The sequence below is a fragment of the Diplotaxodon limnothrissa genome, linkage group LG5, assembly GCF_057381915.1.
Source record: "Diplotaxodon limnothrissa isolate DT_005_m linkage group LG5, D_limnothrissa_male_GT1.1, whole genome shotgun sequence".
In the NCBI taxonomy this organism is placed as follows: domain Eukaryota; kingdom Metazoa; phylum Chordata; class Actinopteri; order Cichliformes; family Cichlidae; genus Diplotaxodon; species Diplotaxodon limnothrissa.
The window spans coordinates 28,773,577-28,793,050 of record NC_140600.1 but is presented as its reverse complement, the minus strand read 5'-3'; the positions used below and the strand labels follow the sequence as shown (position 1 = coordinate 28,793,050).

Genomic DNA, 19,474 nt, shown 5'->3' with positions numbered 1-19,474 from the left:
TTAAAAGTGCTGTATATATATATCGTGTAAGAAAAATAGCTGAAGACATAAGCACCGCAGAAACAGTGCAGCTCTCTTAAGTTATTTCTGCAAACCAGTCCTACAGGATAACTGAGAGTATACTATAGTGTAACTATAGCGAGTCTAAGCGCATAAAAACATTTTTGTCCTTATTTCAACTTTCCTAGCTAAAGAGACAGGATGTTTGAGCTATCATGTAAATCAAATGTCCAAATCAAACCAATTCTCTTACCTCTGGTCATTTTCAGCCCTGAAATGTGGGATTTTATTATTTAGTTACTCCCTTGTTCTTCAGTGACATTGTAGTGATGTGTTATAGTTGTAACCATCTAAATAACTAATGATAATAACCTCAAATTAAGTTATATTGTCACAATTCTGATGTATGGTGTATATAAAATGGTATAAAGCAGGTTGTTCCTTGGCCGCATTTGAGACAAGAGAATGGTGCAATGGTGCCACCTGCTGAACAGAAAATATTCACAGCTAGCAAAGACATGGAGCTTCTGGGCTCACGCTCAGAGAGCAGGGAACCCAAAATGTTGGCTATTGTGACAAATCTGCGTGCAGGCAATTTGTCCTGATGGGATTAAAGAGGTGATATTAGAGGATGGATGGATGACTATACAACCTTAATGTTACTATTTATATTGAACTGATTATTATTATTATTATTATTATTATTATTATTATTATTATTATTATTATTATTATTATTGTTGTTGTTGTTGTTGTTGTTATTTTTATTTGTTGACTGACATGTTATATTTTGATGTTGTTGCTGCTGTTCCTTCTAAATCTTATTATGGTTTCATCTACCTTAACAGCCAGTAAGAAGCCAGGGGAGCCTCTTATCATTTCTGACATCAAGAAGGGGAGCATGGCTCACAGGTATTTTTTTAGGGACTAGTGTTATATTCCTTTGTAAGGACTGCATGTTTCGCTTTTTTTTGGGGGGGGGGGGTCTGCCACCTTAAAAAAAAATTATTTTCAATTTAATTTTGTTCTGGGGTTTTTTTTTTTGTTTTGTTTTCTGTTTTTGAATTTATATCCATATTATAGTTCACTTTGTCCTTGTGTTTTATGACACTTGTTACAATGTATCACCTTCTGGGCTATTTTGTTTTGTTTTTAATCTTAGAGTAAATTGCACACTAAGAACTAAAGGACACCAGACTTTACTAGTCATGTGTGTTTCTCTTGTTCACAGTAATACACAGTTACAGTGATATGAGCTTTAACATAGACCCCCTTGCCTTAATCCTTTGTGTCCTATATTCAGCAACGTGCTGGACACTGGAAGAAATTTTTTTGGTCCATATTAACACGATAGTATCAAACACCTTTCTAACATCAGAAGACGGGTACACTGCAGTCATAAAGAAATAGATCTTATGCTCGGGTTGTGTTGAAATGATGGACATTTAATACTAAAGGGATCATTTTGACTATATTTATATACTTAAATGCACTGTGTTGTTGCCTTGTGGATGGGCTCAGATTTTTGTGTTAATAAGCAGCTGAATAGTGCTCAAAAGTAAGTAATAAGAGTGAGCACTACCACTTTCTAACAATATAAATTATATAGAGGTTTGGAGACTTACATAGCAAGGACCACTAAAACTAGCCAGCTCAATACAGGTTTTTTTGTTTTTCTGAGTGGCTGGGTTTATGGGTGTTGTATTTATTTTCCAACTAATATATTGAGGAGCAAGCTATGTCATATCATATACTCATAAAGTTACACTTTTTTTAGAATTCCATTGAGCCCTTTTAAATTTGAAATTATAGAAATTATTCAACTTAGTAACATAAGTGTTTTTACTTCAGCGCTTGATTAATATCTAAGAGAGTCTCAAATGCTTTGACTTTTTCTCTCTTTTTTCTTTGTCACTCTCTATTCTTTCACTCTCTCACCACCAGAACAGGAACACTGGAGCCTGGAGATAAGCTGCTGGCTATTGACAACATCAGACTTGAAAACTGTTCCAGAGATGATGCGGAGCAGATCCTCCAGCAGTGTGAGGAACTCGTCAAATTAAAAATACGTAAAGATGAAGACAACTCAGGTACTTTTGTGAATATAGTTGTTTCTATATTTGAGGGACAGAGCTCTGACCTGAGATAAGCTGATGTTTTAAGTTTTCTTCAGTTTATTATTTCAGCTACCGTCAGAAAAAAAAGAAAGCTGTACTAATGAGGTTTGATCACAAGGTGGCACTATTGTCCAAAACTCTGGGACACTGACACAACTAAAATGGTCTTCATGTGAAACAAAGAATGTATTATAAATTACAACATAAATCCAACATGTTTTTACAATATAGTATAATTTTATATAGAAAAATGTGCAGTGACCTATTATGGGAACTGGAAACAACAAGCAGTAGCCTAGAGTCCTAATCCATCTAAGGACTTTTGTGCATGGTCGCATATTCACATTTTAACAGTCTTACAGCTTACACCTTGTATTTGTGTATACATATAAACACATTCAAGTTATATAATATGACGTGAACACACACACACACAAACTAAGTTAGGGACTGTGTAATGAGGGTAAATAATGAGACTGTAGTCATCAGGCACAAACACACACAAGGAGGAAATAACATGTGTGCATGCTATATGATGACAAGGCAGTCTTTTCCTTGGTTACCATGGAAACTGTGTCTTGCCTACCAGTGTAGTCTCAAGAAGCGTTTTGACCTACTTCTGGAATCAAGTGTGTTTGTGTGTGCACATTTCCAGTGAGCAGGTAATGGGATCCAGTATTACTTAGTGACCTGAAGTGTTTTGTGTGCGTGTGCATCAGATAAGAAGCATCCATCAGACGGTATAATGTACTCCTCAGACTTGAAACACTAGATTAATGTGTGTGTGTGTCTCTGTGTGTGACTGCTTGTGCGTGTATGTGTGTTTGTGTGTATCAGATGAGCAGGAGACATCAGGCAGCATCATATACACAGTGGAACTGAAGCGGTACGGAGGCCCTCTGGGTATCACCATCTCTGGCACTGAGGAGCCTTTTGACCCCATCACTATATCAGGCCTAACTAAGAGAGGCCTTGCAGAAAGGTACATACTCAGACACACAAAATCTCTTCTGGGAATTCTAGGTTGCCACTTTGTAGCTCTAAATGAAATTCCCTAGATTTCTGGATAGAGCATTTTTGTATAAATCCAAAGCTGATGAATTGAAAATGAATTGAATATCTCACTATGTCTGTCATGTGTTACATGTCTGTGTTGCTCTGTAACTAAAAAAAACAAGAGTACCAGCCAAGCATGGAAGATTGCGTTATTTTACATTAACCAAATGTAGTTATTTTCACAAAAAAAGCAACTCCAAAAGAGAGGTGACTCATGCTCCATGGCTGCAGACTTTTGGAGTTTGAGGTGATGACCCAAATGCAGACGGAACGAGGCGTGAAACGGGAATTAACCAAAAGCGAGACAATTTATTGACTGGTAAGGGTACAAAAACAAAGGCAAAGGAAACCATAAACTCTAACTGAACTGGAAAAAGACAAGAGAAACATGGAAATAAGAAACGTGGAAATCCTGAGATCACAGAAGATTAAACAGACAATCCGACAAGAGACAAAGGAAAACTGACACAAAGTGTACACACAGGGATGATTAGGGAGAAGGAAACACATGGGAACACAGCTGGGATGAATAAACATAACAACACAAGGGAAGCAAAACTAAACACACTGAACACGGGACAAGAGACTGTCAAAATAAACAGGAAGCAGACAGAGACATAGACGAAGACACCTGGGCTTGACACAGAGATGGGGATAAGCAAACAGGGGGACAAAAGACCCTGACACGACTAAGACACACAGAGGACGAGGGAGCGAGAGGGATGAAACACAAGGAGAGGAACATGGGGAAAGTAAATGGAGATGAGACATTACCGAGATGCAGACATGACCGAGGAAACCTACACAGAGGACATGACAGACTCTCACAGGAGACACAGGGATGCGATGCACCCTATGCACACATGTCCACTGGCAGATAACAGGATACTGTGTTAGCATAAGGCGACCACATACAATTAAAGCTCACTGCATGTTTGCACAGCATATTGCTAACAAGCAGAACAATTACTGTTGTTGAAGTATATGTCAATGTGACATGTATTTACATTTCTGCAATGGTTAATATCAACTGTATCACATCAACACAGAATTGAATATATCAGTTGGCAATCCACCAATCATTGGTCCGAGCCAGTTAGATAAAAACCAAACAATCAGTGCATCTCCAATTTTCATGTGTTGATATTTTTGTCTCTGCTACAACCAAGCCTATATTCCTTCCTTCCATCCATCCATTTTCCAGATTCTACACCAGAAGTTGAGTGTCCAGCATGTGCCATTTGACACAGAGTAATGACAGATGTGATATTCTGAAACACGAGATGGTAGCTAGTGTCCAAAGCAAGACTGAGAGAAAGATGACACAATGTTTTCCCTGAGTCATAAACATCCATTGGTAAATTCAGCTTACATCCACTCCACCACACAGCACCTTCAGCTTTTATAACAGGCTCACGTGTTATTCCATCAAACTATGTTCACAGAGGCAACATGCTACTTTCCCACTTCCAAATACACACACACTGTGACCCCATTTCTCTGAGTCTGTGATGTAATTGCTCTATTTCCCATTCTAAACTGTTGTCGATAAAGCACTCTACAAATAAACTTGGTGCAACTTGACACAGATGAAAGTGCAGGAATACAAACGATAACCACAGTGCTACATCTTACACCGACCCACTTTTTCTCCTTTTCTTTTTTTCTTTTCGGTCAAGTGATTTAATTTTGTTTAACCACCAAAGGGCGTAAGGGCCAGGCACAAACTAGGACCATTATAACTTAGGTCTACCTTATCCGTGTGCGTACATACTGTTCACAAAGAAAGAAAATGCATTCTTCCAGATATTGTTTTTAGTGGCACATGATTTTCTGAAAGTAGCACTAAGTTTAACTTTTTGGCAGTCCTCTTTCTACAAGTCATCTACAGTGCTTTAAAAAAAAATGTAATTAATTTTTGCATATTTATATTTATAGCACATATTTCACTCAATTTAATACTACACAAATACAAAATAGTTTTTAAATGATGATATTATTTATTAAAAGAAAAGGCTATCCAACCTACCCAACCTACCTCGGGGCAGGGATAGCTCAGTAGGTAGAGATCGGAAGGTCGGGGGTTCAACTCTACTGAACGGCTACCCTGAGGTACCCCTGAGCAAGGTACCGTCCCTACACACTGCGTCCCTACACGCTGCATTGGTGGCTGCCCACTGCTTCACTGGGTGAATGGGTTAAATGCAGAGGAACTATTTCCCTATGGGGACTAACACATACACATTATTATTATGTGAAAAAAGTGGTGCCCCTTGCACCTGGTTGTGCCACTCTTGGCAGCAAGAACTGATTTCATGCATTTCGGATAACTGACAATGAGTCTCTCAAGTCACTCTTCTTTTCAGAATTATTTTACTGTATCTCAGCCCCATTGGAGGGTTTTTGACCATGAATGGCTTGTTTAAGATCACGTCAAAGATCAGATCAGTCAGATTTAAAAGTCTGACTAGGCCACTCTAAAACTCTTTTTTTTTTTTTTTTTTTTTTATTATTTATTCATTTGAGCCATCCAGAGCTAGACTTGCTGGTGTGTTTTGGATCATTGCCACCCTTTAGGGCATGAACTGATGGCTAGACATTCTCCATCAAGATTTTCTGGAATAGTGCAGAATTCATGGTTTCATCAATTATGGTAAGTCATCCAAGTCCTGAAGCAATAAAGCAGCCCCGGACCATCACACTAACACCATCTTGTTTGACTGTTGGCATGATCTTTTTATAAAATGCTGTATTAATTTTACATCAGACATAAGAGGATACAAAACTTTTAAAAAGTTTAAATTTGTTATGGGCTTCCAGCAGGAAGGCTCTAAGAGTTTCTGGGTATGACACTATGTATCCATCCATGAAGGAGGAGGAGCTATATGCAATCCAAAGCAGATCTGGGAAAGAAACTTATTCCATGAAGTTTGATTGTCATAAGATTCCAACATAAGCTTATAATACAGTTTTAGTCTGAGGGTGACAGGCTGTAATGCATGGATCCTAGGGTGGAGCTGACGTGCTCAAACGGCTCAGTCACAAATGGTGAGCTTCTAAGACAGGTAGGGGCACTGTGTCTGGTGAATACTTCACTGACAAACTTACTGGCTGCCACCTGTGCTGTTGCCCCTCTAACCACACACACCTTAATCTACTTGGAGAAATTGTCAACAAAACCTACCTTGATTTAATAACCTGACAGACTGAACAGGAAGCAACATAAAGTTTGATATCCGCTGCCATTTTTGGCCAAAAAAACCTAGACTACAGTTCTACGAGTGCTTGGGAAATACCACGGTGACGTGCAGTGGGGTGGTCATGATAGTAACTGAGCAAGGTACCATGGAGTGTTTAAGGTATTTCAATTGATGCAAACCACATCTGTGCTTTGGGTCTTTATAGTAGAGTAGACCATGGTAAACAAAAGATGATGAGGAACTGTTTCCACTCACGTCTGCACATGGGTCTGTTCCTAGATTTCTGGACAGCTGGGCAGTGACTGGGTCATCTAACTGCATTTGTTTAATATGTGCACGATCTGTCAGTAAAACTGGAGGCATAGTATGGCAATATAAGCTACCAGTGATGTTGCACTCTGGCAAAAAAAATCTGTGGGAACAAGGAGGAAACTTTTGGAGTCACAAAGACCAGCAGGCTAGTCGGCTGATATCCCATTAGCCGACTAGCCTGCCAGGATGGAACATTAGCCACTTGAGGCTGTTGTAATCTGTATATACTGTATATATAGTTACACGAAGGCCCTTTGCAAAAGATCTGAAAGGTTCAAGAACTCAAATCACAGCTAAGTGCATGGCTTTTCTGATTTATGCAGGGTTAATAGACCTGTGATTATAAAATGTATTCCTAAGATGAATGGGGATGCCAGGTTATAGATTATAGCAAAATGCTGATAAAAACATTTGTTCATTAAGTCAATAGATAGCCAAGGAATACCATCAAGGACACACAGGCTCACAGATGGATCCGTCCACTGGTGAGGTTGGCAAGGATAGGTGTTGTTCTCCAGGATTTAAGCTCATCCTTATCAGAAATCAGAGTTAGTGATAAGCCTAGGTTATGATTGGGTTGGGTTTGGCTCTGCCTTGTTGCAACTTGGGCAAAAGTGAGTTGTGTACCAATTCTGAAATGTAAGAAATATAAAATAAACATAAGTCACCTTTGGTCTGGAGCTCCATGCAAGATCTTACATCAAATTGGGCAGATGATCATGAGAAAAGTGGTGGATCAGCCCAAAACTACATGGGAGGAGCTTGTTAATGACCTAAAGGCAGTTGGGACCACAGTCACCAAGAAGACATTTGGTAACACGCTATGCTGTAATGGACTGCAGCAAAAAGGCACATGTATAGGCCCATCTTACATTTACCAGTGAACCTAAATCTGAATCTAAATGATTCAGAGAAGACTTGGGAGAAGGTTATTTGGTAAGATAAAACCAAAATCAAGCTCTTTGACATCAACTTTGAAGGAGTGCTTAGTATGGGCACAAGAACACCATCCCTATATCCTTAAAAAAACTTATTTGTTATGCTAGGCTTTCTCAAAAAGTGTTTAACATATATGTTTAGTATATGCTTTCATAAGCCTGTGTGTGAGACCTCAAAATGAATATCTTCCTCAAATTAGGTTGGAATATAAAAGACAGTTTTTCCTTTCTTATAGGGCTTTACAAGAAAGTGAAAGTTTTAATGATATTCAAGGGAGGCAGTGTTATTCTTTTCACCTTGTTCTGACCTTAGTCCAGTCATATGGCGGTTTATCTTAGTTTTCCCTTACTTTGTCTTATCTTAGTTTTGTATGAACATAAAAGAGTAAGATCTTATCTATAGAAACTCTGTATCACTGTAGTAACACTGTATCACTGCAGACCATTGTTATATATTTTTTTCTATCCAATCGTGTGCCCTACAGTAGTTTGAAAACCATGGAGCCAAGGTAAATACAAATTTGTTTTTCTTTTTCTCTAGCGTCACAGGCCAAGTATAAAATAATAAAATACAGGTCAGAAAGCCTTCCTAAAATATGAATGTAGCCATGAGCAATACCACTGTGGTGAAGCCCCAGTGACACTATCCAGTCGCCTGCCCTCTGTTAGATTATAATTGTGTCATACTGAGATTCACATGTCAGCCTCATATATGTCCAATTTAAAACTAATCCATTTCACACACTTTCCACAACACCACAGGCAAAAAATCACGGCCACACTTATAGCCATATGCTAACATGTCGTTAGCATGGAATCTCTTCGCTGTGAGTGAAGACACAAAGGTTCTCCAAAGAAAACCACAGGGGGGAAAACACACACACAAAAAAATTGTAACAACAAATCTAGTCAGACACTTAAATCATCTTCACCCAGTTGAATATGGACATGTTAAAGAAGCTAACACAGGACAAGTGTCTTGCCTCAATATTAGCAAAGCAGTTATGAGGAAAATTATAGAGATAACTGGAAAAGCAAATATGGGTGTGTGTCCTGATAAGATTGATTTTTGTTTGTACATGCGGTCAGTTAACTTTTTTTAGAAAATCAGAATTGGCAAAAATCTGTATTAGTTGGAAAAAATTGTAATCAAAAATAAACCAGTAGCAATAATACTTGTAAACACTGCAGCTGTCAGGGTTCCTGGGTCGTTGACCCAGTGTTTTCTGTTTTGTCATGTTCGGTTTATTTTCACATCTGTGTTTTCTGTGCCAGCATACCGCCTGCGTATTGTGTTCCAGTTATTTCCATGTATCATTAGTCAGACTAAGTTCAGCTGCGTACTCACCGGTTTCTAATCATTCATCACCCAGCGTGTATTTAAGTCCTCAGTTCCATCCGATCCTTGTCGTGTCATTGATGTACGTCTGATGTTAGTGTCGTCTGTATGTTCAGTTAGCCAGCCAGTCCTTTGTTCATTCATTCATTCATTCATTCATTCAGTCAGCCAGCCAGCCAGCCAGCCATTTCCTCCCTCTGTACTGTTTGCTCACTCCTTCGGCAATAAACATCCACCTTCACCTACCTGCCTGTGAGTCCAGCGATTGGGTCCTCCTTCTCTCGTCCACGACACTACTCCTGACAGAATGACACGACCACGCGTTGTGGACCCAGCGGACTCTGAACTTTTCGAGCGGCAGGAGGCAGCGCTCCTTCGCTGGACGGAGGGGCTTCGGGGAAAACAGCGGCTCTTCGCGGAGAGAGAGCACGTCTTCAAGGGGACTCGCCTGGCTCTGGGCGGGCCTCGGAGACGCCGCATTCCCCCCTCACCTGCTGCCTCACCTGCACCGGAGCATTCGCCGCGGAGAGTGGGCGTCACAGGCCAAGCTTCGGCCGCTCGCTCTCCCGCCGCTCCGCTCCTCGCTCGCCCGCCAGCCGTTTTACTCACCGGACCTTCACCCTCGCCATGGCACAGCGGCTCCGCCTACCACCTCGGCTCAATGGAGGCTCCCGCGCCAGAGGCTCGGCTGTGTACCCCACCCGCTTCCTCTTCCCGGAAAAAGCGGCGCACACGCCGCCATAACAAGGACTTTTTTCAGCTACTCCCGGTGGTGAGTTCTAGTGACTGTTTTCCACCCTCCTCATTTGATTCTTCACCTCAAATAACTAATAGACTTATCTCTGATTCATGGGGAGTCTCCCTCCTAGAAGAGGACGTAGACTGGGACGAATTTTTCTGCTCTGCTCCCCCAAAAACTGTTCAGTCAAAGACTGTAAATAGTGGAGGCAGGAGGACCAGAACAATCCCAGAGAAACCTGCCAGTATCACACACCCGGTCGTTATCTCCACTCCCGTCAGTCAGGCTACACCCACTCCAGTGCCAGCTCCCAGGAGGAGGGCAGCTGCGACCCAGTCTACCTCCACGCCCGCTCCTGTTTCTCGGGACAGGCACGGGAGGTGGCTGGACACCAGTCACCCCCGACTGGTGTCCAGCCACCTCCCGTGCCTGTCCCAGCGCCCAGGCTGAGGGCAGCCAGAACCCAGCCAGAACTCCCTAGCGGCTTGGAAGAGCTAACCGGTTCACCTGCTACCTCACCACTTCATCCACCTCCTGACCCAGCCTTTCACGCCCTCGCACTATCCCTAGTTAGATCAGCTGAACTGGCCCCTGCCCAGGCACCAGCCTTACTAGCCCAAGCTGTAGCCTTATCTCCGTCACTAGCTCAGTCTGTAGCTCAACCATTAGCCACACCAACCTCAACTCCGTTGTCAGCCTCGCCTACCTCTGTTCATCCCTTAGCATCTCCACTCCAGTCAGTTCCCTCACCTGCTGTTCAGCTTCCACTCCAGTCGCCTCCTGTCCTCCAGTCAGGAGTCCAGTCGCCTCCTGTCCTCCAGTCAGTAGTCCAGTCGCCTCCTGTCCTCCAGTCAGTAGTCCAGTCGCCTCCTGTCCTCCAGTCAGTAGTCCAGTCGCCCGTCCACCATCCTGTTCAGTTCCCGGACCTGCAGCCACAGCACCCAGAGCCAGCTGTGAGCTACCCTGCCTCTCAGCCAGGGGTTTCCGCACCCGCTGGCCCGGCCGCTTCCCTGCCAGAGGTCCCCGCACCTGCTGGTTCTGTCCTGTGTGTGCCAGGGGCTCCAGTGCCCACTGGTTCTGAGACCGTTTTCGCTGGAGGGCCCGAGGAGCCCGTCCAGCCTCATGCCTTGTCAGCTGGAGGGCCCGAGGAGCCCGTCCGGCAACCTTCCTCGTCAGCTGGAGGGCCCGAGGAGCCCGTCCGGCAACCTTCCTCATCAGCTGGAGGGCCCGAGGAGCCCGTCCGGCCTCATGCCTCGTCAGCTGGAGGGCCCGAGGAGCCCGTCCAGCAACCTTCCTCGTCAGCTGGAGGGCCCGAGAACCGCACCAGCCTCATGCCTCGTCAGCTGGAGGGCCCGAGGAGCCCGTCCAGCCTCATGCCTCGTCAGCTGGAGGGCCCGAGGAGCCCGTCCGGCAACCTTCCTCGTCAGCTGGAGGGCCCGAGGAGCCCGTCCGGCAACCTTCCTCATCAGCTGGAGGGCCCGAGGAGCCCGTCCGGCCTCATGCCTCGTCAGCTGGAGGGCCCGAGGAGCCCGTCCAGCAACCTTCCTCGTCAGCTGGAGGGCCCGAGAACCGCACCAGCCTCATGCCTCGTCAGCTGGAGGGCCCGAGGAGCCCGTCCAGCCTCATGCCTCGTCAGCGGGAGGGCCCGAGGAGCCCGTCCAGCAACCTTCCTCGTCAGCTGGGGGTTCAGGAGAACCGCACCAGCCTCATGCCTCGTCAGCTGGAGGGCCCGAGGAGCCCATCCAGCAACCTTCCTCGTCAGCTGGAGGGCCCGAGGAGCCCGTTCAGCCTCCCGTCTCCGCTGGAGTGTCCGAGGGGCCCGTCCAGCCTCCCGTCTCCGCTGGAGGGCCCGAGGAGCCCGTCCAGCCACCACCTGCGGCTGCCTCGCTGTCACCTAGCTCTGCTTCTGCTTCGCCTGGTCCAGCTTCAGCCTGTGCCTCGCCTGGTCCAGCCTCTGCTTCTGCCTCGCCTGATCCAGCCTCTGCTTCTGCCACGCCTGGTCCAGCCTCTGCTTCTGCCATGCCTGGTCCAGCCTCTGCTTCGCCTGGTCCGGCCTCAGACTCAGCTTCGGCTTCTGCTTTGCCTGGCCCTACAGCTGCTCCTCAGTCTCCGCCGGCTCCCGCGCCGCCTTCTGCAGCTGCTCCTTGGCCGCCTTCTCCTCGTCGCCGGTATGGTCGACCACCGCACCGGCTCAGTGGCTGGGGGGGGTACTGTCAGGGTTCCTGGGTCGTTGACCCAGTGTTTTCTGTTTTGTCATGTTCAGTTTATTTTCACATCTGTGTTTTCTGTGCCAACATACCGCCTGCGTATTGTGTTCCAGTTATTTCCATGTATCATTAGTCAGACTAAGTTCAGCTGCGTACTCACCGGTTTCTAATCATTCATCACCCATATTTAAGTCCTCAGTTCCATCCGATCCTTGTCGTGTCATTGATGTACGTCTGATGTTAGTGTTGTCTGTATGTTCAGTTAGCCAGCCAGTCCTTTGTTCATTCATTCATTCAGTCAGCCAGCCAGCCAGCCAGCCAGCCATTTCCTCCCTCTGTACTGTTTGCTCACTCCTTCGGCAATAAACATCCACCTTCACCTACCTGCCTGTGAGTCCAGCGATTGGGTCCTCCTTCTCTCGTCCACGACACTACTCCTGACAGCAGCTGCTTTTTTGTACATTGATCTTTGATTTTGTAGGAAATGAGAATTTCTGATATTAGTGTATTTTGCGGTATTATTTAAAAATACTAACATGGTGCACTAGAGGTCAAAATATGTTTTCACAAATAACTTTTTTGATAGATATTTAATGGTTTAATGCTATTCAGACCCCTCTAGAGTCCTTTTTAGGCTTATTAACAATCTTCTTGTATAATGATATGTATGAGGTTTAACATTTTTTACTTTTCCTGTGTGGGAATAATACAAATTTCTACTTCTGTACCTTTGTGTATCTCGTTACCTATGTAGGACAGGGGCTATACATGTAGGTGATCGGATCTTGGCTATCAACAGTGTCAGCCTGAAAGGGAAGCCGCTGAGCGAAGCCATCCACTTGCTGCAGATGGCTGGAGAGACGGTCACTCTCAAGATAAAAAAACAGCTTGACAGTAAGTATAAAAACTAGTAACAGTAACATGCATTTTAAATCTGTCTTTTGTGCGCAGTGTTGGCTAACGTGTTACCGTTGCCACATTACATCTTTCAGTACCGCCGTAATGTAACACGTTACTGTGCTAAATTCAGTAATCACAGTTACAAATAAGGTGTTACTTGCATTACAAAGGTTCTTCCGTTATCTGCACACCAGGTCAATAGAACAAAAACCTTGCGCAGAATCAGATGGTTTCAGTTCCTGTGCAGGAGGTAAAAAAAATAGGAAAGTAATACAGTAATACAGCTTTTGCGGGGCGAAGATATGGAAACCCTGTTGTTTAAAACATGCATACAATATTTGTACTGTATAAGTGGTATGTAACAGGTTAGCTGTTTGCAACTCATATCCTAATAGATCTGATTTAAAACCTGTTTATAGGTAAATGCAGAGAAGAGGTCAGTAGGTTAACCAGTTCAAGTTTCATTTTGTCTCTTATAAGCATTTAATGTTGAAAAATATACATGTAGTAAAAGGTTCACATATGTATTTTACCAAGTTAAAAATTAGAGTTAACCTTTAAATTAAATTGGCCTCTTTTTTTTTTCTTCAAGACATAGAAGACAGGAAGACAGCAGATATAGAGGACACAACAGAAAACGAGATCAGTGACCCTGAGGAGGATGATTTGACAGACAGCCAACAAACCAACAAGCTATCAGAGCTTTACTCCACAACAATACCCAGCGTTGACTCTGCTATGGAGTCATGGGATGGCTCAGGGCTGGATGCAGGCTATGGGAGCCAGGGTAAGCTACATTTGAGCATGTGTAGAAAGTGAAATTTCAGGATGTCTTAACCCTGTAAGAAATATGTTAATGAAAAGAAGGAATATATTAAAAGCACTCTTTCTTGTATTTGGTCATTTCATCTATCCTCTTGTAGGTACATACACCCATCAAGCAGCTGGTATCGCTCTACACCCGCATGAGTGGCGTAGTGCCAAGCAACAACGAAGTACCACGCCTCCTCCTGGACGTCGGAAGAACTACCCGTTTAGTGATGGAGGCTTCAGTGAGGATGACTGGGACAAACCACCAGGGTAGGTCTGAATTTAGTTTTAGCTACAAAGCTGTTCGTTGTGACTGTCTTTTTTTTTTTTGTTTATCATACACTTTTTTTTTGATATCACCTTTTTTATTCATAAAAATCCATATAAATGTTGACTTATTGACTAAGGGCCATTGTAGGCTGTCTGCACTCACTTGATTGTACAGTTTATTTGTGAGTGTGTGTTTTTTATCCCTCAGCAGTAAAAAGAAATGATGGGGTGACCTTGACCTCAAGGTGACATAGATAATAGTTTCTATGGTTCATCAACACTATCTTTTGTCCTGTCTTCCTCTCCTCATACCCAACCGATCATGACAGATGGCTGTGCTTCCCTGAGTCTGGTTCTGCCAGAGGTTTTTTCCTCCCAGTGATGCCAAGTGCTTGCTCATAGGGATAATCAGATTACTCGAGTTTTCTTTGTTTCATTGTAGGGTTTTTACCTGACAATATAAAGCTCCTTGGAGTGATTGCATTTGTGATGTCAGTTCTATATTAATTATTATATTGTGGAATGATTAGGAATCACAGCTCAGACAGGTCCTTCACTTTTAGTCCCTATCCTTTGACACAGTGTGAAATTGACTGTGATTTCTATCTACTTTTTATATACTCTAAAGCTGTTTTGTTTTCTGTATCTTTTACCCTTTGGCCCGTGTTTGTCTTTTATGTTTGGTGTTATTGAACAGCAATTTGGTCAGCCCTGCTAATGTTTCTAAAGCTGTTTTATGAATAAAGTGCTATGGTATGGTGTGGAATGGTATGATATATTTCACCACTATAGATCTTCAAAATGCATGAGCTTATTTTCTGCAAGAAAGGATTTTATCTTTAACACTGTTTCACTGTGCCAGTATCATCACCAAGAGCTCATGGCGAAGGGTACACCTCATTGCAGAGATTGAGTCATGAAGTCAGTGCTACTGTGAATATGTTGTACCTGTGTCTTTGTGTATCTCTGTGTAAAGCTGTGATGAGTCAGAAGGCTAAGGCTAGTCAGCATGTTAAAGTTACATAACACTTTTGAGGGTGTACAGCGAGAGAAAGGGATTTTCGAGGAAAAAAACAAAAATCAGTAAAACAATGAAAGTGAATTAATCGTGTTAGTTGGGGACATTCTGGGTTAAATGATTACTTTTGTTCGGTTTAACCATGACAGATACAGACAGTGTGTGTACAGATTCTGTGTCCTTAATGTCTTTTTGTAAGTGAAAGTTCCAGTGCTAAATCAGGCACACTGCATTTTCATGTAGCCAACTATTCTCTGCACTTTAGATAAATAAATATTATAATTATAATAATTATAATCATAATAATAAAATATTTAAGAGAAAAATACATTTCGCACAATACACAACGTGTGATCAAAAGGCAGTTCCATGAAGATAAAGCTTAAATATATTTGTCTTGCTTTGCATGGTTTTCCCCTTTTGTAGTACTCAGCAACAGAGAAAATCCAGCAAAATGGGTGTGGAAACTTGTTTTATTTGTGTGTCTGTTTTTGTGTGGCAGATTTATTGGCCAGCAACCGGATGGCATTCTATTGGATCCAGAAGACAGTTTCTGGTGTCAAGCTCTGGAGGACCTGGAGACCTGTGGCCAGTCAGAACTACTAAGAGAAATAGAGGTTAGTTAGTATTTTTCACAACTATTTGACTTCAAGTGTAAAATTGGCATCAAAGATGAATACTGGACTTAATCAGCATACAGTGCTCACTGAAGTGGATTTGCACTTGAGTCAAAGGGTTTTAACAACAGTTTTGTTGCAGGTTTTTATGAACCCTCATATTTTAATGGTTGTAAACATCATGTTTAATCTGCAGTTTATTTTAATGTATAGCATGTTTAGTATTTAGTATTTGAGGGTGAGATGGTTGTCTCGGCACCAGTGGGTCAGGGCGCTGACCTCCTCCCTGTAAGCCGTCTCATCACCTTTGGTGATAAGACCCACCACTGTAGTGTCGTCCACATACTTCAAAATGATGTTGGAGTTGCTAGTGGCCGTGCAGTCGTAGGTGTAGAGTGAGTACAGGAGAGGCCTCAGTACACACCCCTGTGGAGCACCAGTGTTCATTATGACGGGGGATGAGGTGATGCTGCCCAGTCTGACCAATAGTATTTAAACCAGTAACAAATTGTGCTGAACGTATGAATGTTTGTCAAACAATCACATTGGCAAGCACTCAATGTCTCCAAATGGTTGGTTACAAAGCGGTAACTCAACTTGTTTCAATTCATTGCAGGCATCCATCATGACAGGCACAGCCATCAGTCTTGGTGTAGATGGTGTCAACAAGCCTCCATCTGAGCCCATACTGACCCACAGCAGGATGAGCCCATTGCGGCGAAATTCTCTCCTGCATCAAGGCAACTTGCACCACCAAGGAACACACCTCCATCAGGGTGCTCATCTTCACGAGGAAGCCCACCTTCATGAAGAGGCTCAACTTCACCAAGGTTAGTCACTGATATGACACAACTAAGGGTGGTTGTTTCCAAATTTTAAACAGAAAAATATAGTAAAGTATCATTTTATACCATGTATAGAAGGATTACTTGTTAAACAGTTGGTTAAAAACACTTGCAATATGTTTGCCACTCAGACCCCCATCTACACGAGGAGGCCCATTTCAACCAGGAATTGCACCTACAACAAGGGGTCCACATTCACCAAGATATCCAATCCCCTCTCCTGCACCACGAGCCCAAGTCAAAGGCCTCACTGAGAGTATCAGAGAGGACATGGGAGTCCCGTCGGATCAAAGAAGAGATGCAGGGTATTCTGTCACCAACACCACTAGAGCTTCACAAAGTGAGTTCAGAGAGAACTGGACAAAATATGTTTTTGATGTGGGTTAGGATGAAATATTGAGAATATTAGGTAAACTTGCAGTAGATAATTAGAATTCAACCAAAAATATCAATGTAACCATTCAAGCTGACATTGCTGTTAAAGTTTGTAAGCATTGGTATCTGGTCCAAACTTTAAAGTACACATTTTGACTTGACATGTCAAACACTGTCATTACTAATAACTTTAATAATATCCCCTTTCTAGCTAGCATGCATAGTGAGTTCTAGTTTACTCTTATGAGGTTTGAAATGTTCTTTTTTACAGTGCAGAGTATTATGTAATACAGTATAAATACCCAGCCTCCCTGGGCAACTGTTATGCAAGTGACTACATGTAGTTCAGCCTTCCATGAATTTACAGTCACAATTTGAGGAGACGAGGGCCAAGTGAAACATGTACAGCTCAGAGCCAGAATGAGAAATACATGTTTTATCCATAGAGAGAAAATACATCACAGTGAACAACTATTACAGCCTTAAATGTTGTATGATCGATTAACGAGGCGTTAATCGATCATACAACATTTCAGATGAATGTCATAATGCTGCTGCATTTTTGGTTTTGTATCCAAAAGGTACAGCAAACAATCTGGATTGCATTACCAATAATAAAGACTTTATCTTACAGTTGTCCATTATATTATATGGCTTTGTCCATTTATTCGGCTTTTGGTTCCTGCTTTGTGGCACATGGCAGTTCACTGAAGAAAGACGTCTATTATCAGCACAATTGTCATTATCGTTTTTTCCGTTTATTCTTTAGGACCTTGTATTACAAATAAACTTTCAGCTGCGAATACACACCCAGAAAGCAATCAGGTTAAAATGTTTACATGGTAAAATATTTATTTGGATCAGAAACTTATTGTTCCTGCAGTGACACAACAGATATTTTGAGACAGTTTCATCAGACGGGTTGACATGTGAATAGTCTTTTTGTTCTGTTGTCTTGATTAGGAGCACAAGATACTAGCAAATTACATTTTATTACTCAACCTCACATCCTTGTGTTCTGTCACTAGGTAACAGTGATAAAGGACCCAGAGAGTGATGACTTTGGCTTTAGCGTGTCAGATGGTTTCTTGGAAAAAGGTGTTTATGTCAACATGATCAGACCTGATGGCCCTGCTGACAGAGCCGGGCTTAGACCCTATGACAGGATCCTGCAGGTGATGATGATGATAATAATTAGTGTACTGCCCATCATTGCATCCCTAATTCTAATATAGTTTTTTTGTTGTGAAGAAAGAAAAAAGCTCACTCTGTCCCCAGCATTTGGAAAAATTCTTTACATCATATTTTGTTATGCTTACATGTAGTTATCTTCACGTCCCCCTCTTTTTTTTTGTTTGCTAAATTAAAAATGTCTACAGTTATGCAAATTACCAAAGTAACCATTGGCTTAATCTTTTTGACTGTATTTAGGTGAACCATGTAAGGACGAGAGACTTTGACTGTTGTCTGGCCGTACCTCTCATCACAGAAGCAGGAGACAGACTTGAACTGGTCATCAGCCGCAACCCACTTGCCAATGATGACCCAGAGGACAATAACAACACTTTAGACCACGCACTTGACCTGTAACACAAATACATACACGTGCACAAAACATACAGAAGACATATTGTAACTGGTGATGAAGCATAAACTTATACATAGTGGAACTGGCCCAAAAACGCAGACACACACTCACTCACACACACACTCCACCGGCTTGCAGTATATCTGTTTAAATACAGAGACTCCTACTGGAACACACATCCTAACACGTGCATGCTCACATAGTCTCCCCATCCCATTTACACTGGGTTGAACTGCTTTTACACAGTACGGTCTATATGAAAGCATCACCACAATACAGAAAAACACACCAAAAGCTCTCCCGATAACTGGCTGGACTCACAGTGTTGTTTCGATTTCAACAATGACTTACTCGGCACTTTAAATAGCCATTTTTACTCATTTTAACCTGCAATACGGGTAAGATTATTTCAGTTTTTATTGCAAGGCCATATGCTCCCATGAACCTACAGTACTTGCACCTGAGAGATCTGCCTTATACAATATTGTAAATGATTTTACCGGAGAAAAATTCTCAGTTTCGGGTTTCCATTTGTTTCACAGAAGGTTACTAAGTACTAACAGAAAACGGAACAAACAGTTCATAATGGGAGTGTGTCTATAATAAATGTAGCCATTTTAGAATTTCATAATGCTGCTAAGATTCTGCTCAAACACTGCTGCTCACTTGACATTACCAAGAAAAAAACAAAATTCTGGAGTGGTCAAGTATAGGTCTTTTTTTCAAGGCAGACTTCTCTATTGGATCTTGCTGCACATTATAATGTCACTTTGGTGACATCACAACGCTGATTTATGAAGATGTCATCAGTGATTCCATCACAACTGCCAAACTGTTATTTTGTTTCATGCTATCATAAAATGAAAGTGAAAGGAGGGAAGGGCGTAATTTCTGCTCCCAATGAAAAATGGTGTCTTAAGTGGAATTGACCAATCACGGCTTTTGCTACACCATAAATGAGCATGAGTGGCTGTGCCCCAGAACAAACTGTACTGCCAAACGAAGAACATCTACCTGCATTTGAAATGTGCCAAATGTTATGACATTATCCACTATATCAATAGTTGTCTGAGATCACTGGGTTCACCTCATCATATTTCATTGCAAGACTACAATGTCAAGCAACAGTAGCATTTCAAATTC

The 19,474-nt window shown here is 42.5% G+C and overlaps 1 protein-coding gene across 3 annotated transcripts in view; it reads left to right on the top strand.

Moving 5' to 3' along the window:
- The window catches only part of grip2b (glutamate receptor interacting protein 2b), a 280,202-nt gene extending 261,869 nt beyond the window's left edge, over window positions 1-18,333 (top strand). For 2 of the 3 annotated variants that reach the window (XM_085354483.1, XM_085354482.1), the window contains exons 15-25: window positions 849-912; window positions 1,945-2,090; window positions 2,955-3,099; window positions 12,663-12,802; window positions 13,401-13,595; window positions 13,732-13,888; window positions 15,409-15,523; window positions 16,140-16,353; window positions 16,500-16,708; window positions 17,772-17,918; window positions 18,175-18,333. In XM_085354483.1, the coding sequence (XP_085210609.1) occupies window positions 849-912; window positions 1,945-2,090; window positions 2,955-3,099; window positions 12,663-12,802; window positions 13,401-13,595; window positions 13,732-13,888; window positions 15,409-15,523; window positions 16,140-16,353; window positions 16,500-16,708; window positions 17,772-17,918; window positions 18,175-18,333 (1,691 nt within the window). Of the gene's footprint in view, window positions 1-848; window positions 913-1,944; window positions 2,091-2,954; window positions 3,100-12,662; window positions 12,803-13,400; window positions 13,596-13,731; window positions 13,889-15,408; window positions 15,524-16,139; window positions 16,354-16,499; window positions 16,751-17,771; window positions 17,919-18,174 lie in introns of all 3 variants that reach the window. The other variant, XM_085354481.1, reaches the window with a different exon arrangement.
- Window positions 18,334-19,474: the final 1,141 nt, after the last annotated feature.